This window comes from Ursus arctos, unplaced genomic scaffold (genome assembly GCF_023065955.2).
Source record: "Ursus arctos isolate Adak ecotype North America unplaced genomic scaffold, UrsArc2.0 scaffold_24, whole genome shotgun sequence".
NCBI classification, from domain to species: Eukaryota; Metazoa; Chordata; class Mammalia; order Carnivora; family Ursidae; genus Ursus; species Ursus arctos.
In genome coordinates this window covers 38,909,558-38,934,947 of record NW_026622919.1, presented here as the reverse complement: position 1 = coordinate 38,934,947, position 25,390 = coordinate 38,909,558, and the positions used below count along the sequence as shown (strand labels likewise).

The 25,390-nt window shown below is 42.1% G+C and overlaps 1 protein-coding gene across 1 annotated transcript in view; it reads right to left on the bottom strand.

Moving 5' to 3' along the window:
* Positions 1 to 689: 689 nt before the first annotated feature.
* Positions 690 to 25,390, bottom strand: part of CRLF3 (cytokine receptor like factor 3) — a 32,610-nt gene continuing 7,909 nt past the window's right edge. The window contains exons 2-8 of the mRNA XM_026517656.4: positions 21,021 to 21,228; positions 18,203 to 18,290; positions 17,535 to 17,712; positions 14,598 to 14,820; positions 13,781 to 13,913; positions 3,233 to 3,345; positions 690 to 2,163 (exon numbers count right to left, since the gene is read on the bottom strand). Coding sequence (XP_026373441.1) covers positions 1,907 to 2,163; positions 3,233 to 3,345; positions 13,781 to 13,913; positions 14,598 to 14,820; positions 17,535 to 17,712; positions 18,203 to 18,290; positions 21,021 to 21,228 — 1,200 coding nt within the window. The 3' untranslated portion in view covers positions 690 to 1,906. The remainder of the gene's footprint in view (positions 2,164 to 3,232; positions 3,346 to 13,780; positions 13,914 to 14,597; positions 14,821 to 17,534; positions 17,713 to 18,202; positions 18,291 to 21,020; positions 21,229 to 25,390) is intronic.

Genomic DNA, 25,390 nt, shown 5'->3' with positions numbered 1-25,390 from the left:
GTCATGATCTCCAGGTCCTGGGATCGAGCCCCACGTTGGGCTCCCAGCTCAGCGGGGAGTCTGCTTCTCCCTCTCCCCTGCTTGTGCTCTGTCTCTCTCTTTCTCAAATGTTAAATAAAATCTTTAAAAAAAAGAAAAAAAGGGAAAATTCAGCATTGTGCCGGGCACATAGTAGGTGTTCAATAAATATCAATTTTTATAGTTGTTATAATTATCATCACCCAAACTGGAGAAAATAATCCATCCACATTCACTGAATGTGCCAACGTTTCTTGTACCCATGTTATGTGTCAGGCACTATGCTCGGTATCAGATACACAGAATGTAAGAAAGTGTAAGTGAACTGTCACAAGTTACAATAACATCTGTATTAAAATGACCGGAGACAAGGGGCACCTGGGTGGCTCAGCTGGTGAAGCATCCAACTTAAGGTCGTGATCTCAGGGTTCTGGGATCGAGCCCTGTGTCAGGTTCTGTGCTCAGTGGGGAGTCTGCTTCTCCCCCTCCCTCTGCTCCTCCCCCAGTTTGTGCTCTCTCTCTCTCAAATAAATGAATAAAATCTTAAAAAAAAAAAACACACACAACAAAAACAACAAAAACAAACCAGAGACACACGAAATCCTTTTCTCCCTCGACTTAGAAGATTAAAATTGGGTTCATCAAATCTCACAGAAGAAAAAATACACACATTTAACTTTAAGTTTTTTATTTTGTTTCAGACAGCTGGACGAGGCATCTACATTCTAGCAAATCTTCTTAACAATCACTACACAAATGAAAGACGGCTTACTTACATATACAAAGGCAAGGGTAAAGGGTCATGATTGTCTAACAGGGAATCTGAATCCCCCAATAAATTATCTTACAAAAATATCAAACTTGCTTTTCCACATTTCTATTGTTAAAAATGAAGGAAAAAAATTCACATTAAAAAAACCTCTGTAGCTGGTATAGCAAGGTAAGACAGTCATCTTTACACACTAAGTAAGTCCTTCAAATAAATATCTTAAACAAATTGAAGTTTTTCAAAAAAGAGGTCAAGTATTTACCTTAGATTTGTTTGGCCCACTAACAGACCGTTTGTAAAACTGACATTGAACTGGACTGCAGCTCACCCCCTCTGAGGAGGAACGACACACATCGCTGAGGCGGGTACGCACGTGTGCATATGACATGTATGTGAGTGGCTACTGCTGCCCGTGCTACGGTCATGAGTAGTTTTACCCTGTAAGAGTCCTCTGGCCTACCATGAATCGAACTGCACGGAAAGAAAAAAGAAAATACTTTGCCTACTGCAGACATTTGCTCAGGCATTTATAACGACGCAAAAATTATCACGCTTTTGGGACTTTAAAGATTACTGAACATGAGATAAAATTCAATACTGCTTACAAATACCTGAATACGGAGAGTGTGTTCACCACTCGTGTGGACAGCACACAAGTGAGTGTGTGTTACAGCACTCCGGCTGCTGGCTGGTCTATTCCTACTGTTTGATCCTAAAGTTTTACATGGCCTTGGATCCTTAAAAGATAGAAACTTAATAAGATAATGTTACATTACGTTTTTCTGTTCTAATAGTCAACTTTCCAAAAGTACACAGTGGAAGGGCATAGGGCTTTCTGTATCTCCTCATACTTTAAAAGCCAATTTCATTTTTATCGTGATGCTGATATTTCAATTAATATCATTACAAGTAAGACTGACTGCACTACAGTTTTGTCCACAGCAGTCAAATCTCTTATTGCTCAAACATTCCGAAGTAAATCCAGTCAACAATTTCCATTTCCCATGGTTTAACTGAGAGATGAATCTAACAATTTCTTTTTTAACCAATGACAACTAAACTGAGCTGAAGACAGCTACGGCTAAAACCTTGCAACACCAAAGCCGATCAGCCGAAAATCTAGAACACCAACACTTTCCATCCAGGATAGAAAAACGAGCATCCAAAATAAAGAGAGCCGCAAGACTGCTCAAGTAACCAATCAAACACCACTTCTCTGTTATTCGAGCTAATAGTCACTCGAAGCTTGAAGTTTCCTCCTTCGTTATTATTGGTGGATCCTAGAGTCACAGCTTCAACGTCAAATGTGACAGTGGACCCAGAAGTAACTGCTGGCAACTGATTAGTCATTTCTTTCCCATTTACAAAAACTGCACCTAAAACGTTAAGGTGAAGAGTCATTTACATGTGAGCAGCAATGAAGGACTAAAACGGATTCTGGATGACTCATAACCCAGGTAATTTCCCAGCTCAGATCAAGAACACATTTTGGGATGCCAACCAGTCAAAGAGGATGCATCTCAATATGTTAATTAACCCCCCTCCCCAGGGCAGGAGAAGTTTACGTTTTAATCCCATTTTAGAGTTCTGGTCCAGGGTTCTACTCTTTTAGAATGGAGACTAAGTTTCCCCACATGGATGGCTCAAAAGAAACTTGACTCCATTACAAGATTATATGCTGTGGAATAGCAACATTGTTGCACATGAAATAAACAAGAATCTCCTCCTACCTACTGCCTTCCCATACACAACGTAGTAACACATCTTGAGAGGGGATTTTAGAAGTGTGATTACTGTGAGGGGCGCCGGGGCACAGTCAGTTAAGCGTCTGCCTTCGGCTCAGGTCATGATGTCAGGGTCCTGGGATCAAGCCCCTAGTCGGGCTCCTGCTCAGCAGGGAGTCTGCTTCTCCCTCTCCCTCTGCCTCTCCTCACTCCCTTCTCGTTCTCTCTCTCAAATAAATAAATAAAGTTTTTGAAAAAATAAAATAAAAAATGAAATTAAAATGTGTGATTACTGTAGAGTAAGGGGCCAAAGAACCCTTGGGAGATACCACAAATTAAGTAAACTCTCTCCTCGGTTCACCAATGGATGTTGAATTTAGATGACCCACGCACACAGAATCCAGAGATAGGCTGCCTGGTGCAAACCCCAACTGAATCACCTCTAAGCCAGGTCACTCAACCTCTCTGTGGCTCAGTGTTCATCATCCATAAAATGGGTATAATACTACTCTCCCACCTCAACAAGTTGTTCAAAGTATTAAATGATTTATTATTTGTAAAGGTAACAGAATAATGCCTGGTACGTAATAGCCATACAGATACGTCATAAAGACTTAAACTTTCTCATCTCTCGCTACAAATGTGTGATGTTGGGACAGATTCCTATCTCACTACGGTCATCCCCAGATTTCGAAGAGGCCGGCAGTTACGTGTCTCTTACCGTTTGTACTAATGCACACCGCCTGGTCACGCTGCAGAGAGTCGCAGCCGTTCTGTTTTTCTGCACACACTCCTATACTGTCTCTTCTGTCTGGCTGGCCCACGGTTTCAACTCTGTAAACGAAGTAGAAAGGTCATTAATCTTTTTTTTTAAACATGATTTTTAACAGTTACTAAGGTTAAAGAGAGCAATCTCATCACAATTGCTCTTGATATAGCTAACAGTGATACAGCACTTCCTAAATTCCAGGCACTGATCTAAAACGTTTACATCTATCTGTATCAATCACCTCACTGAATTCACCTAATAACCCATGAAGTGGGTGCTGTCATTACCCTACCCATTATACATGAGAAAAAACAAGATTAAAAAGAGGCTAACTAGCCTGACCCTGATCGCCTGGCGGAGTGCTGGACGCAAGACAGGAACCCAGGCATTCTGACGGTACACGCTATGCTAACTATTTACAGCTATGACGGCACATTCCCATTTTATGCTCTGGCTCTAGTCACGTGGAAAACTTGTCATACTTGCCATTATAAGAAAAGTCACTGCCATCACCTAAACCTTCAAAGTGAGAGTCTATGCAATGGTTTGACTACTGTTTATCAAGTATTTAAAGCCTTTATGGGGCGCCTGGGTGGCGCAGTCGTTAAAGCGTCTGCCTTCGGCTCAGGGCGTGATCCTGGCGATCCGGGATCGAGTCCCACATCAGGCTCTTCCGCTGTGAGCCTGCTTCTTCCTCTCCCACTCCCCCTGCTGTGTTCCCTCTCTCGCTGGCTGTCTCTCTGTCACATAAATAAATAAAATCTTAAAAAAAAAAAAAAAAATAAAGCCTTTATAAATAGACTTTATAATCTTTAAAAGTTGGGTAATATAGTCATTAACATAGTTTGCATGGAGAACTTCTTATGTGGAAGGTTTAAGCACTTCCCTTTGTGTTTTAGTCTCAAAGTACATCAACATGCACTCTAGAAAAAGGAAACATACACATAAAGTCAACCTGTATCTCTACTACCAGATGCATCTTCCCCTCCGTTCCAGAAAGCCAGACTTTCCAAGGACAGAAAAAGAAAAATTAGCAAGGAACAGAATGTAGCTGTACCAAGGGAAGAGGTGATTAGTTATACTTGGTATGGCCTCAAAATGTCTTTTGTTACAAAGTGGCAAACACGCAGCATCAAAATAAATACATGGGTGGGTTTTTGAAGTCATGTCACTCCTAAACCAGCAGTCTTAAGAAGTACGGGGAAGAGGAGAGTGGTGTGAGCCATTGAGCCATATGGCAGAATCGTAAGTCCCAGTCCTCTTTCTAGCACAGAAACACTGCTTTAACAATGAGATACAGACCAAAATACCTTTATGAGGTTTCCAGAATCCCGATACGAAGCTGCAGTACCCCAAGGGAGCACAAGCTGAAAACAGCTGCACTGAAATTGGTAAGAAGAGAAATTTCACTTTCCCAAGTCAGTCCCTCTCCCAAGCTACACAGCTCAGTGGCTGGCAAGAACACCGCGGCTTCTGACTTTTTCCTTGGGGACAGGGAGAAAGAGAGGAGTGGAGCGTGCATCCGACATTCCAACTCTTTGGAAGGCTGCCTGAAGGCTTGACTGCTGTTGTGCTTCCTTTAAAGCACTGACAGAACAAGCATAGTATGGCTGCCTGACCGCTGCTAGGACCAAAGAAATGGGAGGGGTGGCATCCCACAGCCAGTACGACTCGGTGTGACTGGGAGCAGGGGCATAAGTTCAGGCTTCTCTCCCTCAGAGGAAGAGAGAGGAACTGAATGTGCTTCTGTGCCAGCTTTTCACAGGGCTGCTCAAGAGAATGGTATCTGTCTCACTTGATGTGGGCACTGATGGGGAGCTGGCAAACTCGGGATGCCTGGGGGCCACTGAGTACGAGAGAGAAGAAGGCGGCTTGCTGCCGTCACATCAGAGAACAGGCAGTGCCACAAACAGGCACCAGAGGGAGCAAGAGATTATGAGCTCCTGAAAGACCCACATAGTTCTCCGGTTGAGAAACTGCACGCGCAAGCCCAGCGAAGTCACATCCTCCCAAAAAAGGTTTCAGAGGTTCTCAGCATCTCTAGCTGAGATCATTTGTGAGGGTCAGTTCCTATACAAAACCAGGTATAATGGCTGAAAACTTCCCAAATATGGAGCAGGAAATGGACATCTAGATTCAAGAAGCCTAATGGACACCAACCAGGATAAACCCAAGAAATCACATTGACACACATTATAATCAAATTGTCCAAACTCAAAGACTGAGAATTTTTAAAGCAGCAAAAGAAAAGTGACTCATCATGCACAAGGAAGCTCACATAGGGGCGCCTGGGTGGCACAGCGGTTAAGCGTCTGCCTTCGGCTCAGGGCGTGATCCCGGCGTTATGGGATCGAGCCCCACATCAGGCTCCTCCGCTGTGAGCCTGCTTCTTCCTCTCCCACTCCCCCTGCTTGTGTTCCCTCTCTCGCTGGCTGTCTCTATCTCTGTCTAATAAATAAATAAAATCTTTAAAAAAAAAAAAAAAGGAAGCTCACATAAGACTATCAGTGGGGGTACCTGGGCGGTTCAGTCGGTTGAGTGTCAGACTCTTGATTGATTTCAGCTCAGGTCATGATCTCAGGGTTGTGAAATCAAGCCCTGTGTTGGGCTCTGCACTCAGCGGGGAGTCTGCTTGTCCCTCTTCCTTCCCCTTTGTCCCTTCCCCTGCTCTCTCTCAAATAAATAAATAGCAGTAAAACAGAAAAGGCCCTCAATGCAGTGAGAGAAAAAAAAAATCCTGGAAAGAAGAAAACAACTCCTAATCTGAAAAAATGACAAAGTAATTCCTAAAAGCATCTTTCACCAAAACGGCAGGTAATAAAGACAAGCATGACATAAAAAGTTTACAAAAGTTGCTCTGAACATGGAATGAACCAGAAAGTAAACAGCTAATATATCTGAGACACAGAATTATTTCCATATTTCACTAAGAAATAGAATGGAGGTTTAAAATCACTGAATTTTTAAGCTGTAAGACAAGTAGTCAGGACAGTGTATGCTCAGACACTACGGTAGTTGTTCTCTCACATAAAACTAGTTTTTAAGAAACTATATAAAAAAGAAAAATGCTGTACAAAATAATTTATGGCAGGGTACAGTGACCTCCTCTAATGCATGTACAACTGAAATACAATTAATAAAAAATTAATTTATGGACAAGATACTAGAAATACATCCACTGCATAGAGTAAAGGAGTAGAACATCCTGGGTAATAATTTGTCTCAAAGGTAAAATATTCTGAGAGAGAACATGGCCCAAAACAGGAGCGATTTTGATGGTAACAAGAGGGCTAATCTATTATCCCTATTACTCTGCACTTTGGCTAACTTTGATTGAATTTAAGTGACACATCCTCTTTCTTACACAATCTCAAATTTTTTTCTTCACAGTGAATACTTGGAGCAAAATCCAGGAATTCAGTTGCTTAGCTAATAAATATGAAAAATATCCAACTTTATGATAAATATAAGACATAAAATGAAATTTTTCTTTGAGCCTAGCAGCTACAGATTGATTAAAACAGCAATACTTAATACTGACAAGGATGCAGTGACATCACGACCCTCACACACTACTGGGAAGACTGCAAAGTGCTTCCAGGAACACAGCCAGTTAGTCTGTGTCACTAACAGGAAAACTAGCCCAAGGAATAGAGAATGAGCCATATATGAACAAAGAGGGTCATGGCACAGCTTCACACGTCAGGAATGAGAGAAAGAAGGGGTGCCTTGTCAAGTCATTGAAAAGGAGGATTTCTGAAATATATCTGAGATAGAAATATACTGCTTACTGTACAAAACCTCAAACAGCTTTTATCCTCTCTCAAAAGAAACCTGATAACTTGAATGTCCTGTATCTACTACAGAAATTGGAAATCTTCCAATAAAGAAAATTCTCGGATGGCAAATTGATTGGTTAATTCTGCCAAACATTTAAGGAAGAAATAATACTAATTTTACACCAACAGTTCTGGAAACAGAAGAGGAAGAAACACTTCCCACCTCACTTTGTAAGGCTAGTCAAAACCAAAACCAAAAGCATCATAAGAAAAAAGACAAATGTCTCTCTCATGAAGAGATATAAAAATCCCCAACAAAATATTAAAAGCCAAATTTAGCAATATATATAAAGATAATATACGACAAAGGGGATGTTCTCTGGGGAATGCAAAGCTGGTTCAATGTTCAAAAATCTATCACTGTAGGGGCGCCTGGGTGGCTCAGTCGCTAAGCGTCTGCCTTCGGCTCAGAGCGTGATCCCAGAGTACTGGGATCGAGCCCCACATCAGGCTCCTCTGCTGGGAGCCTGCTTTTTCCTCTCCCACTCCCTCTGCCTGTGTTCCCTCTCTTGCTGGCTATCTCTCTCTGTCAAACAAATAAATAAAATCTTTAAAAAAAAAATCTATCACTGTAATTCACTCTATTAGCAGAAGAAAAAATGGTATGATTATGTTAACAAATGTATAAAAATAATTATACAAAATTAAACATTCACTTATGGATAAAACTCTCAGCACAGCACAATTAGAAGGGAATTTCCTTTCTTTTTTAAAAATTCTATTTATTTGAGAGAGAGAGTGAGAGAGAGTACATGAGTTGGGGGAGGAGCAGAGGGAGAGGAAGAAGCAGACTCCCCACTGAGCAGGGAGCCAGGGACTCCTGGATCATGACCTGAGCCAATTGCAGACGCCCAACCAACTGAGCCACCTAGGCGCCCCTAGAAGGGAGCTTTCTTAACCTGATAGAAGGTATCTACAAAAAACCTACAGTTGGGGCACCTGGTTAGCTCAGTCAATAGAGAATGTGATGCTTGAGCTTCGGGTTGTAAGTTCGAGCCCCACACTGGGTGCAGAGATTACTTAAAAATAAAATCCTTGAGGGGTGCCTGGGTGGCACAGCGGTTAAGCGTCTGCCTTCGGCTCAGGGCGTGATCCCGGCGTTATGGGATCGAGCCCCATGTCAGGCTCCTCCGCTATGAGCCTGCTTCTTCCTCTCCCACTCCCCCTGCTTGTGTTCCCTCTCTCGCTGGCTGTCTCTATGTCTGTCGAATAAATAAAAAATCTTTAAAAAAAAAAAAATAAAATAAAAATAAAATCCTTGAGAAAACAAAACAAAACAAACCCTACAGCTAGCATCATACTTAATGTGAAGGACTGAATGCTTTCCTGCTAAGATGTACAATCAGCATGTCAGCATTCAACACTGCTATTCGGAATCCAACTTTGTAGTCAGTGTAATGAGACAAGAAAAAGAGAAATGACAAAACAATGATGAAAGATATTTTTCTAGAAACTAAGAAATACACCATATCCACAGATTGGAACAATCAAAATATTAAAATACTAATTATTCCCAAACTGATCTACAGATTCAAGTCAATTTCAATCAAAATCCCAGTAAAAAAATTTTTTTCTTAGAAACGGACAAGCTGAATCTAGAGTTAAACAGAAAGAAGGAGGCACTAGAATAACTAAAACAAAAAGAATAAAGTTGGAAGAATCCTACTACCTGATATCAAGCCTTACGATAAAGCCACAGTAAGCAAGGTTATAGTTCTGGGAAGGGAGAAACACACAGACCAATGAAACAGAGGCCAGAAGCGGACGCCCACACGTACGGTCAATTGCTTTTTGAGAAAGGTGAAAAGGCAATTCAGCAGAGAGAAGAGAGTCTTTTCAACAAACAATGCAGGAACTATTGGACCAGATCCTAAACAAAACCCAATTCAACCCGTATTTCACATATTATACTAAAAGTAACTCAAAATGGCTCATAGATCTGAACGTAAAACTTAAAAACATAAAGCGTCCACAAGAAAACTTAGGAAAACATCTTGTGACCCTGCATTAGGGCAAAGATTTCTTAGACACGACACCAAAAGCACTGGATGAACAGGTAAATTGTATTTCGTCAAAATCAGCAAACTTATACTCCACAAAGGACAGTGTCAAAAAACGAAAAGACAAGCCTCAAACTGGTAAAAAAACATAAGACGTATACTCAACAAATTTCAATAATTTAAAAAAATTGTTTTAAATAGGCAAGAGATCTGAAAAGACACTTCACACCAACAAAGATATACAAAGGCCAAGAAGCGAGCACAGGAAAAGAGAACTATCTTTGGCTATCAGGAAGAAAATTAAAACCACAATAAGGTACAACTACCTGTATATAAAATAGCTGAAGTTAAAAGCGCAAACAAAGGGGGCCTGGCTGGCTCCGTTGGTGGAGCGTGTGACTCATCTTGGTGTCGTGAGTTCAAGCCCCACGTTGGGTGTAAAGATTACTTAAAAAAATAAAATATTTTTAAAAAGGGAACAACTGAACAACTGACAGTACCAAATGCAAGCAGGGATGCAGAACAACTGAAAATCTCACCCGTGCTGGTGGGAATGTAAAATGGCGCCCGTCCTTACGTTTTAAAAAAGTAGTTTAAGACAGAGAGAGTATGGGTGGGAAAAAGGCCTAAGAAACATTCCTTAGATTACTTGGAAGAACTATTATATGTGAATACTTTAAAGCAGATACACCTTCATGATATCACAAAACACTCCTTCGAGAGACAAACTAAAAGCCAGGGTATATAACCTTAAAGGAGATCTACTTAGGAAACCAGCTGTCTTACCTCACCCAAGTCTATCTAATCAAGAGTTTGTGTGGAAAACTCTTCTGTCTCGCATTCCCCACATCTGTCATAAGAGCCAAACTCTAACCTCAAAGGGCTACATATCATATTTCTAGAGGAGACCACTTTGGCAAAATGCAAAACCCAGCAAAGCTGTATTCTCCACAGGACAATGCGTTCTCTCTCAATATAAGGAGAAACCAACAAGATTTCAAAGACCCTAAATTAACTTTTTTTAAAAGTTTATTTATTTAAGTAATCTCTGTACCCAATGTGGGGCTCGAACGCATGACCCCAAGATCAAGAGTCACATGCTCCTTTGACTGACCCAGACAGGCGCCCCAAAACAAATTAACTTCCTATTCCTAGTAGGGACTATGCCCTATTCCTAATCTTCCCAGGAAAGATCAAATTAGTAAGATTTTTTTTTTTTAATATGAGGAGCTAACAGAACTGAAGATATACCTGGTAATGACAGAGACCAGCCTTATACAGAAAAAGAAAGATCTCCTTAAGCTTACATTTATTCAGAAAAGGGCATGCTAACACTTAACCAAAGGTAAGCATTTAACCAAGCGACCCCTAGTTTCTAACAGCTATCAACCATAGCATTTCTAAAACAAAGCCCCCAAATCCTTTGACACTTCTGCCATCAAGAAGTGGGGTCTATGTCCCTTCTCTGGGATCCAGACTCTGAATGAACGGTACAATGTGGTAGAAGTGATATTATGTCCACTTCTAGGCCCGGGCCTTAAAAACTGGTGGCTGCTGCAGCTTCCACTTCCTATCTCTTGGGATGCTCAATCTTGGAACCCAGCCACCATCCTGTGAGGAAGCCCAAGCAGCCCGCAGAGAGGCCTACACCCAGAGACACCCAGAACCGGGATCCATTCGCCAGCCATGCGACTGAGCCATCGTGAAAGCAGATCCACCGTCTCTCATCGTTACTCCAGCTACTAACACAGAAGCAGAGATGAGCTGCCCTTGCCAAGCTCTGCACACTGCAGTTTCCTGAGCCAAATAATGACTACTGTTTTAAGCTTCTAAGTTTTGGGGTGGTTTGTTACAGAGCAATCAATAACTGTAACCGTAACATTAAATTTTGTTTGTTCTTTTAAAGAAAAAGTGTGTAACCAAAAACAGCTAGCCTGTTGGCCTCTGATTTACCAGCTCATGTGACCTGTGGGGAGGCAGGCAGCACAGCGGTTAAGAGCACAGCCTTTCAGGGCTAGACTGTCAGGATGCAAATACTAGCAAGTCCCACGGTCCCTGTGCCTCTGTTTCGTCATCTGTGAAAGGAAGACAGTACCCTCCTAGGTTATTAGGATTAAAGAAGGCTGTTTGAAAGGACGCTGTTTTAAAGAAAGGAGGTGGTAGAGAAAAGAAGGTAAAAACATGGTTTAAAAAAACCGGTTAGATCAGAAAATGTTGGAAGCAAGGAAAGCAGGAATGTTCAGACAGAAAATCAAGGAGAGGCCTAGCAGGAGGGGGTTGCTCAGCAGACCTGGCCACCAAATGAGACTGGGCTCTGGAGACAGAGAGAGCCCGCCAGTAACAGGTTTCTTGGCTCCCACAGCTCTACGCATTCCAGCAACTGCGGTAGGGATAGACTGGGCTGAGCAACAGGGCACTGCCTACAGGAGTATGATCTTCCTTCTAACTGTGAGGCCTTCGAACACCCTCAAAGAACTGAATAAAGTGTACCTCTACTCAAGCAGACCCATCCGCTCCTCCCCCACACAGGCCCCCCTCCCCCACTCCTCTGACTTTATTGCGGATGGCTGCAATCACTTCCAACAGGGACAGAAGACATTTCCATTCCACATTCAAAAGAAAAATGACAAAAATGCAAAGGTCTGGCTATGATACTAGTGAGCTGAGCGAAGTTTCAGTTAATCGCCCTGCCAAGTGGGGCCCGGTCAGACATCTTTGGAAGAGGAGGAAGAACTAACAGTTTATTGAGGCCTTATACTAAATGTCAGGCCACGGTCCACAGATAGTAAGGGGATTTACATCAATTTGGGTAATTTCCAATGTCTTAAATACTTATTGAATGACAGAATTGAATCTAGTGAACTGGTTGAATCTATCAGACCTTCCCGTGTTCATAGAAGAAGCATTTAAAAGCAGGAGAGCATCAGGTCACCATCACTGGGGGGCGGGGGGGGGGGGTTCATAGAAGAGGGAAAAGGAAAAGAGCTAAGGATACTGACATAGAGAAACCGCAGATTCCAACACTAACCAGAATCGCATTTACTCTCCCTCGAAGGAGACGAAAAGAAACGATATAGACCAGCTTTGCCATTTACCAGTTATGTGACTTTGCGTTAGTGACTTAACCTCTGTGTGCCTCAGTATCCTCATCCCTAAAATGGGGAATTACACCTATTTCATCTGGTTACTGTAAGAATCAAATGAGTTAATGTAAGTAAAGTGCTTAAAACAGTACCTCATGTGTAGTAAATGCTATTTCATTATTAACTGCAATTATTATTACTATGATTACTATTCTTTTTTTTTTTTTTTTTGAGATTTATTCATTTGAGAGAGAGAGAGAGAGAGCACGAGCAGGGAGGAGAGGCAGAGGGAGAAGCAGACTCCCTGGTGAGGCAGGAGCTGGATGCGGGGCTTGATCCCAGGACCCGGAGATCATGACCCAAGCTGAAGGCAGACGCTTAACCATCTGAGCCACCCAGGCGCCCCCATGATTACTATTCTTATTGTCTGCGACACCTGCCCTGAATATATCAGCTCAGGAAGCCCTATCATTACACGGGAACACACTGTTCTCAGGAGATTCACTAATGGTAGTATTTCTATAAACAAAGGACATAAGCAGAAAAATGGTTTGGCTGGTGGGGAACAAGGCCAATTAGCTTACATAAAGCTTTAGTTACCCTCCACGCTTCGTATGACAAGGGACTGAGATTAACAGGAACTTGGAGCACGCATTCACCATAAAACCTCATGATCTCAAGACCTAAAAATTAGAGGAGAGTTTGCTACCCTGATTTTCCAAATCAAAACTGGGCTTTGTGGGTGCCTGGGTAGCTCAGTAGGGTAATAAGCATCTGCCCTCGGCTCAGGTCATGATCTTGGGGTCCTGGGATCGAGCCCCATGTCGGGCTCCTTGCTCAGCAGGGAGGTCTGCTTCTCCCTCTCACTCTCCCTCTCTCTCTAATAAATAAAATCTTTAAAACAAACAAACAAAAAACTGGGCTTTGCTTTCTAGGAAGCGCTATTAAAAAAACAGGACCACAGAGAATATATCTCAGGACATGAAAACGAGGAAATTATTCTAATACAGGAAGACATGGATAAAGAAATAGAAAATTGATTGCTGGTAGGAGAGCTTGCTTTCAGTTTTATTTTACAGAGAATTATATACATATATATGTATGTACACATATATTTTATAGAGAATTATATACATTATGTATGTGATTCTCACTGCGTTTACACTAACAGGTTGTCTCTCAGAGACCCGCTCATACTGACTCACAAAGGAGAATAATTCTTGGCCTCTGATTTTTTACGATTGATTTTTTGTTTACAATTGACTTTTGAGAGGTAGTCTACTTACCTCTATCTCCCAAGAACAAAAGAGACACAAACATACTAAGTGCGTGCTGTGTATCAGGTATAAACAAGGCACATTACATATTTTATCTCAGTTCATCTTCGTAAAAGCTCTATGAACACAGATGAGAAAACCAAAGCAAAGAGGAATGAGGAAGTCTCCCCAAAGTAGCTAGCACTGCCTATAAATGATGAAATCAATTCAGGTCTACTTTGCATCCAAAGCTCGTCTGTGTTCCATGCATGTCACTTTACTGCCCGAGGCACGACAAACAGATACTGCAAGGTCTACTTGCCTGAATGTTAACGTCTGCCCACAGAAATAAGTTGGAGCGCTGGAGTAGAGCACACCTGAGGACTCAGAATCATTCCGGAGGGCTATATTTCTTCGACTACTCAGGCTGTACCCCTCAAAGCCAGCTGTCCACTCTTTGTAGAAAGCAAAGATATCAAAAATTATTAAAACCTTTGAGGAGTATCTTCAACACAGACACATTAAACAAAACTTGGAAGTGGAAGAGGCTACACTTAGGGGTCATGGGCACTTAGGGTCAGATTCAGTGACAGGGTATCCTGGTTAATCCTAAAACATCACAAAAAATGTGTGAAGTCTGCACAGTTCTGGCAGGAACAGATGGAAGATCAAGTGAGCGTTATCTCCCATCTAACGAAATCAGGGGAAGCATAATTGTTTGAGCTTATCCCAACCTGATTAACAACCAGTTAACAAATGAGTCTGAATATTTTAAAATAGTAATACAGGACAGACCAATTTCAAATCATAAGACCTCCATACGGATAGTCATTGGAGGTTTGGAAAATCGGTTTTTTTGTTTTTTTTTTTTAATCAGTATCCTGTCGCAACACTTAAAATCTTTGGATTCAGGGGACGCTAACAATCCCGCCGGCACTATTTTTGGACTCTGGAGACAAGAACCGATGAAAACGTGCCAAAATTCCCATGCAGTAATTTGAATAGTACGTGTTGCACGCTGTGGTCAGCCATGCAGGTTGTACTGCCGGCAAACGTGGCTGTCAGCGTGCCGCCTTGCGCACGGGTACCCGCGACCTGAGACACGGTCACGCGTCGGGAGCGAGAAGGCAACGGCATACCGTGAGGCACCAACGTGGAGTGACCCATTTGGGGGACGCTCCAAGGACTCCACTCCTGTCGGCCATCTCCTCGGGCGCAGACTCTGAACTGATAATCGACGTTGGGGTCTATGTGCAACACTATGAACTCCGTTTCAGAGCCTACGTAGACGTCCTCAAAATGATTTGAAGTGCACTTGCGGAACTGGAGCCTGTAATCCTGGGCTGTAAAGTCGTCATCCACCTAAGGAGAAAGGCTCTGTGTTAGGGAAAAATCAGGGAACGGTTTCTCTCGGCAGCCCGGCCCAAGAATTCCGGGGCCGAGCACAGAAGCCCACGTGCTGAATACGGGCTACTCTCAGGAAGGTCACGGCAAATGTGCCATCATTACCGCCCTTCTTTTCTTTACTTCCCAGTGTTCTATACTTCCCAGTCTGATTCGCAGAACTCTGCTTCCTTTGAAGAAATGGCATGTTTTCTGTTCCCTTTCTTTCTTTCTTTTTTTTTTTTTTTTAAAGAATTTATTTATTTATTTGACAGAGAGAGAGACAGGCAGTGAGAGAGGGAACACAAGCAGGGGGAGTGGGAGAGGAAGAAGCAGGCTCATAGCGGAGGAGCCTGATGTGGGGCTCGATCCCATAATGCCGGGATCACGCCCTGAGCCGAAGGCAGACGCTTAACCGCTGTGCCACCCAGGCGCCCCTCTTTCTTTTTTTAAACAGATTTATTTATTCATTCTAAAAGAGAGAGGAGAGAGCACGAGCAGGGAGGCACGGAGGGAGAGGGACAGAGAGAGAATCTCCAATCCAAGCAGAGTCCCCGCTGAGTGCGGAACCTGATGCGGGGCTCAATCTCAGGACCCTGAGATCACGACCTAAGCCAAAATCAAGAGCTGGCCACTCAACCGACTAAGCCACCCAGGCAATCTGAAATGGCATGTTTTCCATACAATAAGGCCAAAGATAAAATATTGGAAATTCAAAGATAAGAATCCCACAACTACATCATTCACAAAACCAAGATAATTACTATCCAGAATAAAGGACTCCTTTAAAACTTAATAGAAGAGAAACCACCCAATAAGAGAATGAACAAAAGGCACAAATAAGGGTTCTACGGAATTAGAAATAACCGCAAGCAAAAATATATAAAAGCATTTCACCGAATTTGTAATATGGACAATGGAATCTGAAACCAAAATGAGATAGCAGACTGGCAAAAATGTGAAGTCTGACAATACCAAGTACTGGTCAGGATGCAGAGTACCAGGAACTCATACCCTGCTGACAGAAGGAAACACTGGTATGATCACGCTGAAAATAATCTGGTATTTCTAGTAGAGTACAGATCCAATACTCGAGGACCTCATAATTTCACTGGGTATGTACTTGAGGAAAAATTCTTACACATGGACAAAAGGGAACATGAATACTAATGTTTATAGCAAAAAAACCTGGAAACTCTAGATCCACTGACAGAGAACAGAAGAAAAATCGAGTAAGGGTCTTTGTTTTGAACCAACAAAAACATCTCTACTTCTTTCTTCTAAAAATCCATTTAACGGGCGCCTGGGTGGCTCAGTCGGGTTAAGCTTCCCACTCTCAGTTTCAGCTCAGGTCTGATCTCAGGGTGCTGAGATCTAGCCCCATGTTGGGCTCCACACTTGGCAGGGAGTCTGCTTGAGTTTCTCTCTCCCTTTGCCGTTCTCCCCTATTCTCTCTCTCTCTCTCTCAAATAAATAAATCTTTGGGCGCCTGGGTGGCTCAGTCGGTTGAGCATCTGCCTTAGGCTCAGGTCATGATCCCAGAGTCCTGGGATCAAGTCCCGTTGGGCTCCCTGCTCTGCTTCTCCTTCTGCCTCTCCCCTCACTCATTCTCTTCATCTCTCTCGCTCTCGTGCTCTCTCTCTCAAATAGATAAAATCTTAAAAATAAAATAAATAAATAAATCTTAAAAAAAGAAATCCATTTAGGGGCACCTGGGTGGTTAAATGTCTGCCTTCGGCTCAGGTCATGATCCCAGGGTCCTGGGATCGAGTCCTGTGTTGGGCTCAGTGGGGAGTGTTTGTCCTTTTCCCTCTGCCCCTTCCCCTGCTCATGCTCTCTCTCTCTGTTGGGTGCACGCTTTCCCTCAAATAAATATATAAAATCTTTTTTTAAAAATCCACAAATAAATAAATAAAATCTTTTTTAAAAATCCACTTAAGAAAAATCAATCATTTCCAGAAGCTGAGCACCCACTCTGAATGATGTATCTGTCAACAGCCAAGACACTTATGACTCATTTGGACATGGTTTCTATCTACAATATGGTAACTCATATACATAACACGATTTAATACAGAAAATTCTCAGCAATGCTGAGAATATGAAGAAACCACATTTTAGGATTTTTTTAAAATATTTTATTTATTTACTTGATAGAGACAGAGCACAAGCAGGTGGAGCAGCAGAGGCAGAGGGAGAAGCAGACCCCCGGCTAAGCAGGGAGCCCGATGCAGGGCTCGATCCCACGGCCCCGGGATCACGACCTGAGCTGAAGGCAGATGCTCAACTGACTGAGCCACCCAGGTGCCCCTAGGATTTTATTTCAGAAGTATTACTTCCGTTTGGAACAGAAAACGTCAGACACCTAATATTCGCTCTCATCTTTTGGCTTTTGTAATAAACAGAAATGGGAGAGATCTTCAACTTACTAAGGGTTAAGTCTGGGAAATCTGTGACAGGAAATACTGTTTGATACAGAGATTGTTAAAGGTACCTTCAAAACTATTTACCTCACGCTGGAAGAGCTACCTGCGTTTAGGTTCCCTGTGACTTTAATTGTAAAGCAAAAGGGACTTCTGTTTGTGAAGAGAAGAAAATGTTCAAAGGTCGTTAATACAAAAAAAAATCTAAAAGGCCCTCAGCTCTCAACTCCATTGCTGTTGAAGCCACTTCTATGATTCTTAACTACGCACCTTACACCATCGAACAATGATGCCTCCCGGTTTCTCTATGAGCTCTTCGATCTGTACTGGCGGGCGAGATGCTACCGTTCCATGCTTGAAAATGTGATCTTTCACTCTGTTCAGAATCGAGTCATCCAGCTGAGCAGACAAACAAGGCACATCGACCAGTAACGGCACTTCCGGTAAGCTGGGGAGACAAGGCTGAGGTGTTTATGAGGCTTTTAACTGAGGGTTAAAAAGCGTAGTTTAGATTGGTCACCTACTCCATAACGAGGCTGAAGTCCTCAGGAAACAATGCTAATGGCAGTAGGGGCTTTGGAGGACATTACATAAAGATTCTCTTCCCAAATAAATATAAACAAGAAAAGAGAAAATTGGTAGGATCACCACTGTCAAGTTTATACCAAAAGATCTGGTGGACTCACTTTCAGTATGTTCAGAATTTCTAAAACTTAATAATTCGCTTACACGTTAGAATTGAAGAAAATCTACAGTAATACTATACCAAAAATTACAATCGCAACTATTTCATACCACGAATACTGGTATTGGGCAGTGAACCTTGAAATATATATTCTCTATCTCATTTATTCAGAATCTTTAATAAGGGGGGGGGGCACGCGAAGCAGGCAGTTTAAATGCTTAAAACTAAGCCTGAATGGCACTAACTCCTTTACCTGTCCAACTGAATGTGTGAGGCCTTTTTGGTAAAGTTCCACAGTTTTTCATTCTGTTCTCCTACGCCACCAAGAATGGCAATCTCCCCTACAATCAGGAATGAGAGAATAAATACAGCAAAAAACGGTCACATTATAAAGTAATCACTACAGCCCGTGTCTAGGTGGGTCTCCGGCTTTCTTGCAAACAACTCTTAAGTGATTCCACAGTCAAGTTTCCAAAAAGTAAAAGTAGAAACTATTTTAGAAGTGACCCTAAGGTGAAGCTCCCAAAGAAAGGGGTACATAAGGGTAACATTTTACCAGAGGTGAAAGATTCTGCTCCGTACAAAGAAATTTGGTTTGTCAACCAATTTTACACAAAGGAGAAGGTCTAGGTCCTTTTTTCCATCTCTCCTACAGAACCTTTATTTACAGAACTCTAACAGGAGCCAGTACAAATATTTCCCTGATAGAAAAATAGGGCATGGGGTCTTTTTTTTTCTTTTTCTTTCTTTCTTTTAAACTTTATTTATTTCTTTGAGAGAGAGAGAAAATGGGGTGGGGGGGGAGAGGGAGAAACAGGCTCCCCACTGGGCAGGGGGCCCGATGCGGGACTCGATTCCAGGACCTGAGATCATGACCTGAGCCGCAGGCAGATGCTTAACCGACTGAGCCACCCAGACGCCCCATGGGCAAGAGGTCTTCTAAAGTCAAATGATACAGGTGTTTTCCTAAAAGAATATCACATATTAGAAATTATTCCACAGAAAAATAAAAAGGAAAAGCTATCTAAAGGCATTAAAAAAAATGACCAACTTCTATGTCCTTCCACAGCCACAAGGAAACACTACCAGAACTCTTTTTCCCTCTGAATGTGCCCTGGAGTGACCCAAGTTTTTTGGGACCACATAACATGACATTCTCCCTTACCAAAAGGAAAGCAGCACATGTTGAACACCGCCTCAAGTCCTCAAAATTCCATAAATAAGACTTTATCCCTTGGGAGGGAGGAAAAGAGATTGAAATTCAAAATATTTCTGAAGTATAAAAACGCTTAAGCATCAGATGCTGTAACAAATAAGTTTGTGCCTCAAAGGATTTATTTTCTAAAATAAAAACATATCTCAGTCCTCAGAGTGATGGGTGTACGCCCCTGACCTGTGAACTGCTTCTGCGTTTGTTTCCAAATGCAAAGCCTCCAGGGAAAGACACTTTAAAAAGAATTCTCTCAAAGGCTCTGTTATGGTCAGTGGCAAATAAGCAGTTCTCACTGAAGACGGGACAAAATGTCATCAGCATGCAAGGATAACAGCAGTGCCACATTCTAAATGGGACGAAAAGGGGATGAATTTCCAGTTAGAGGGACAGCCTTCTGAGCCAAGCACCCTTTTCATCCCACGCCACTCACAGCACTCAGTGCGGGATGCGTGGTTTCCAGTCTCTGGCTCTGGCACCTTTTTCCTCGATTGTCCTTTCAATGCCGGCACCCTCTGCCACCCTCTCTTCTCGTATCACACACCGGCTTTGGAAGACTTACTTACTCCCATGGACTCAGACTCGATGTACACCCCTTCGACTGCCACCTTGCCATACTGATCTCTCTCCTACGCCACACGCCACCTGCCTGACCACCTTCTGGGCATCTGGAGCACCTCAAACTCAACATCCCCAAACGACCCGCCGAAGCCCCGCCTTCTCCTTTGTTTCCTATGTCAGTAAACAGCACAATTCGACCTGGTCATCCAAAATCCGCCTGGTTTGGGTCATCCTAAAGCCTTCCCTTTATTCTCCAACCGATCTCCAGGCAATCACCAATAATCAACACTCACTGATCGGTAAAAATCATCAATCATTTTATCTCCGAAAAGTCTTAAAATCAGCTCCACTTCACCTCCACCATGATGAAGCTCGCTGCCTTCCTCATCTCCTGTCTGGATTAGTGCTGCATCTTCCTAATTGGCCTCTTTGACCTCCAGTCTTAGGACCTCTGATGCAGTCTCCAAACTGCAGACAGCGTCATTTTTTAAAAACGCAAACCTGATTGTGTAACTCTGCTGCCTAAAATACTTCAATGGACCCCTGATACGCCATTCACTTCACTCGTGATGTTACTTCTGCTTCACATCGCGCTGTTACCTCCTTTTCTTCCTTTGTCCGCTTAATGAATTCCTTCCAGCGTCTGTGGAACTCCTCCCACAGAAAGCTAGGCTCCGCTCCCCCATAGTCGGGTGCCTTCCCTTCTGTGCTCCTGTAGGTCTTAGATCTCTCTCAGCACGTATGCCTCTTACTGTGCTGTGAACCCCAAAGGGCAGAACCATTACCTGTTTATTTAATGTACTTTGCCAAGATGTATGTGAAGGGAGGAAGTGGACGTGAAGACAGGAAGATGGCAAGGCAAGGTCTGAGCATGCTTTAGGCACGATAACTGGCTGCAGATGGGTAGAGAATCACATTTCAGGAGTAAACACCAGTCATAATTTTTAACCTTCTGAAACTAGCAATGGAATTAGATTCTATGAACACTGAAAAACATCTGAACAGACTCAAAAGGACCTTAAAATCACAGTGGTAACAGTGAATAAGATACTAACATAAAACCGTTTGAGAAAAACCATTTACGCCTTGTTTTGTGAACGATTATAATGAACACTTCAACCGCACTCCCCCTGACGTACCTCACTGGGTATCTGTCGTCCTATATTACAAACTATCCCGAGGTAGGAACATTCTAAGCGCCCCACGGATGGCAAGAAGCCTGCCGGCACCCTGAGAAATCAGCAAAGGGTCACTCTGAATGTGCCCCCCCCCCCACTTCATGGGCTCCCTGGACTCCCACCTTCTTGGACTAAGTCCTCTGCAGTATTAACTCCATGCTCTATGAGCTTCTGGCAGTCATCCAGAGGTTTAATGGTTTCCTGTTCAATCGTGTCCACCTCTTGCAAAAGGGTTACCAATCGCTCATCCAGGAGCTTCCCAAGAGTTCCCTTTAAATCATTAAAATGCTGTTTGAGGACATCTCTTGTCTGTGATGCACTCTCTTTGATCTGAAAAGAAAGAACATAAAAACTAAGAATCAGAATCTCTAGAAAAGGCTCACCCACAGGCGTCAGCCACAATCCCAGAGCACTACACAACGATCATCTTCCATTTGTTGACAAACTGAATGTGATTCATTTGCACAAACTTGCAGAAATGCACAGTACTGTCCTTCAGGTAGGACAGAATGGGCTCAAACCCTGGTTCCATCATTTACAAACTACGACAATTTGGTCATGTTAATTAAGTACTCCACACCCAATTTCCTTGTTTGTCAGATGAATATAATGCTTACTTCATGGAGTTGCTGTTAATAGGATTAAATAATCTATGTATTATACGTGGTAAAATAACTGGCACACTGTTGTTCCCAATAAAAAAATATCAGAAAGTATTATTATCTGCACAAAGTAGTTCTTGGCAACAGTCTGTCTCAGTACAAAAATATTTTAAATTAGTAGGGTATTAAAATTCATTTTACTGAAAAGTAGTAAATAAATGGTAAATGAGAAAACCATAATATAGGGGCATCTAGGTGGCTCAGTCAGTTGAGCGTATGACTCCGGGTTTCAGCTCAGGTCATGATCTCAGGGTCATGAGATGGAGCCCCGAGTCGGACTCACGCTCAGCGTGGAGTCCGTGTGAGAGTCTATCTCTCCTTCTCCCTCTCCCTCTGCCCCTCCTCCCTCCGCTCCTCCACACCTCTCTCTAAAATAAATAAATAATAAATAAATAAAAGAAAGCCATAAAAAAATCACCTAACAGATAAAACGCCCTCATTATACTAAGAGAAAACTAAAAATTTATTTAAAATTCAAAGAGGCTCATAGAAGGCAAAGAGTATTCATGAAAACACACGTCTGGGACAATACTTTAATCTTTTTTGAGTCATGTTCCTCTTTGCAAATCTCAGTGAGAGGTTTACAGACCTTCTCTTCCCAGTAAAATGAATAATCCATACCCTAAAGAAATGAATTCAATTTCAGAACTTATGAATTCCCTCAAATCGCAACCATGGCTTGCCTGCAGCAGTAATTCTGAAACTTGGTTTGCAGAAGAATCATGTAGGCTGCCTGATATAATTTAGATTGCAAGGTTCCATCCCAGACCTACTGATCCAGAACCTTCGAGGAGAGCTGTAGTGTATGGATGGAGTTCTCACCTTTCACAAGCACACTTGTGATTTAACAGCCCACAACTTTGAGAAACACTGCCCTCAGGTCCAGAGAGCTCAGACTAAGAGCTGCTGTTCTGGGAGACAGGACAGGGAAATCTTTACAGCTCACCCATATTTTGAAAACAAACGAGTTGTCTACGCAAATACAACACTTTTTTTTTTTTTTTAAGTTACAGACAACACACAATTCACTCTCACTTAACAGGAAAATTCTAAAAGCCAAATAGTTGAATCAAAGCAAACACATACTTTACTTTGCATATATTATCATATTAGTTTCATAAGGACATTATTACATTTACTACTCTAACACTTTTGCTAACTTTATCTTTCCAAGAGTGTCTGAAGTCCAAGAAAATCCACAAAGCACAGGATTTCAACAGTTAATAGAGAAAGTGAAAAAGTTTTCTATTTATTCTGTAATATTAAATTTAAAAAGCAGAATACATAACTGTTTTCCAAAACTGTTCATGACCATGTTAAAACAGGATGTCAATGCTCAAGGAGTACAAAAAAATACGGGGGGGAAAAAAAAGGAACAGTTTGATTGGCTGAAGAGGATCATGAAAATAATAGTGTGTGTGCAGTAAGTGGAGGAATTCCTTAAACCATAAAGAAAAAGAGAGACCCTAACATAAGGTTAATTAACTAGTCTCTGTGCAGTTACTAGGGAGCTTCTGTGAAATAAACCCAAGCCAAATTGTAAAAAGAAAAGGGAGGGGGCTGTACTCAAAATGTTGACGTTCGTTACTCACCTGTGGGGTCCTTAAGACTCAGATCCTAACATACACAGCACCTGGCAAATAAATGCTGTTAAATAAAAATGAAGTTGATCGTGTCCATGTTTAAGGCCTTTTTTAAAGAACCAAGAAGAGCATGCCTTATGATTCTGAAACATCACCTGGAATATTGCTAGAAATGCGGACTGTTAGGCCCCACCCAGAGCTACTGAATCAGAACCTGCATTTTAGACAAGATCCCCAGGTGAGTCACGACAGACCGTACAGATACCAGAATGAACGAAGACCACATGTCGAAGCACTGTCATACACTTCATACCCCCACCACCAAGAGGAAATTCTGCAGCTGGGAAGTCTACCAACGAGGTCGGGTCTCACTCGTAACGGATACGGCACACACAGGAAGCGCGCTGGTTAGGTAAAGTCAATTTCCTCTTTAGAAAGAATTCAAAAGCTCCAACAGTTTCAGAGCTCAGCTATGTTTTGTTTTTGTTTCAGAACCCCAGAGGAAAGAAAAAGAGGAAGTACATGAACATAAAGCAGTGCGAGGACAGGGCAGGGAGACTCCATTTCCAAATCCACCTCCTAGACTTCCATTAGGGACATAGTCCCTTTTTGTTCCTACGATACCAACCATTGCTGTTTCATTTGCTTGGGTTAATGAAACTAAACCACGTGGACTTCACTGCTAGGTGGGTTTCTTCTTACTTGATGTGGTACCCTGGTCCATGTGTGCACCGTCAGCTCTTTAACTCCACAATGACTCTGAGAGGTGGGACTCTACTGTCTACATTGAAGAGGGTGAAGCTTGAAGAAGTCAAATAACTTTCCCCAGGCTTCACAGTGCCAGAAACGGTCTGGCTCCAAGGACCACGGCCTTTCCACTTTTCCCATTTTCAGGAGTTCCCAGGCAAACCTGTAAATTATGTACTGACTGCAAACACTTCCTGCTGTAACTTGTGTTTCTTATCCTTGCATCAAGAATCATGTGGTAGACAACCACATAGCCCCAAATGCCACCTAGCCATTCTAGGGCAAAACAACTGCGACAGTTAGTAGCAAAGTGGATTTAAGTAGATTACAAATGATAACTCAAGGTCTTAAAGAGGAAACTGTCATATACACTGTTTATGCTGATTAATAATACTGAAACCAATTTTCCACTAAAGCCTCTACTATAATGGACCATGAAAACACTTACTGGGGCACCTAGGTGGCACAGTGAGTTGGGTGTCCGACTCTTATTTAGGCTCAGGTCATGATCTCAGGGTCATGGGATCAAGTCCTGCATCAGGCTCTGTACTTTGTACAGTCTGCTTGGGGCTCTCTCTCTCTCTCTGCCCCTCCCCCTGAGCTCACACATGCACGCACACTCGCACACGCACACTCTCTCTCTCTCAAATAAATAAATCTTAAAAAAAAAAAAAAAACTTACCTTTACTGCAGTTTAACCTAATCCCTAAGCAACTGTATTTTAAAGTTTTAATGAGGATCAGTTCACAAAATGCCAAAAAGTCATCAAGTTTACACATCGATACTAAGGCTTGCAAAAGCCTAGTAAATATATACTTCAGAGTCCTCCAAGACAAAGTGACTGACATATTTTCCTCCAGAGTTTAGCTACTAAAAAAGTCATAAAAACCTATGCGGAATTTGACCACATCTGTGGTCTTCAGTGGCAATATACAGGTGCTGTATCAATATAATACAATAAATATAATAGCGTATTTTAGAAAATTACATAACCAGAATCTCCTCTATCTCCTCTAAAACATGCATTTTTATGACTTCATAGAAGAAAATAATTTTTATCCTCCAAGCTTCATTTAAGAATTTATTTTCCCAATTGGTACTAGGAAACTAAAAGTATTTTATTTCTAAGATTTTATTTTTAAGGAATCTCTACACCCAACATGGGGGTCAAATTCACAATCCTGAGATCAAGAGTCACACGCTCCACCCACGGAGCCAGCCAGGTGCCCCAAAACTATTTTAAAATTAGATATGGGCTTTAAACACTTAGCTAACAAGAACATAATAACCAAAAATAAAAGACAAAGTAAATATATAAAATAGTCAACCGAAATTGAAAAAGCTAACCAAACCGTTTCTTAAGCGAACCAAAATGTTTCTTCTCAGTTCATGTGCAACATACCGCATTAGCTCTGTCTCTCCACACTGACACCAAGACATGAGTCACTAAAAACAATGCTTGCTGATGGTGACGGCAATAATAATACAGCAGCGGCTATC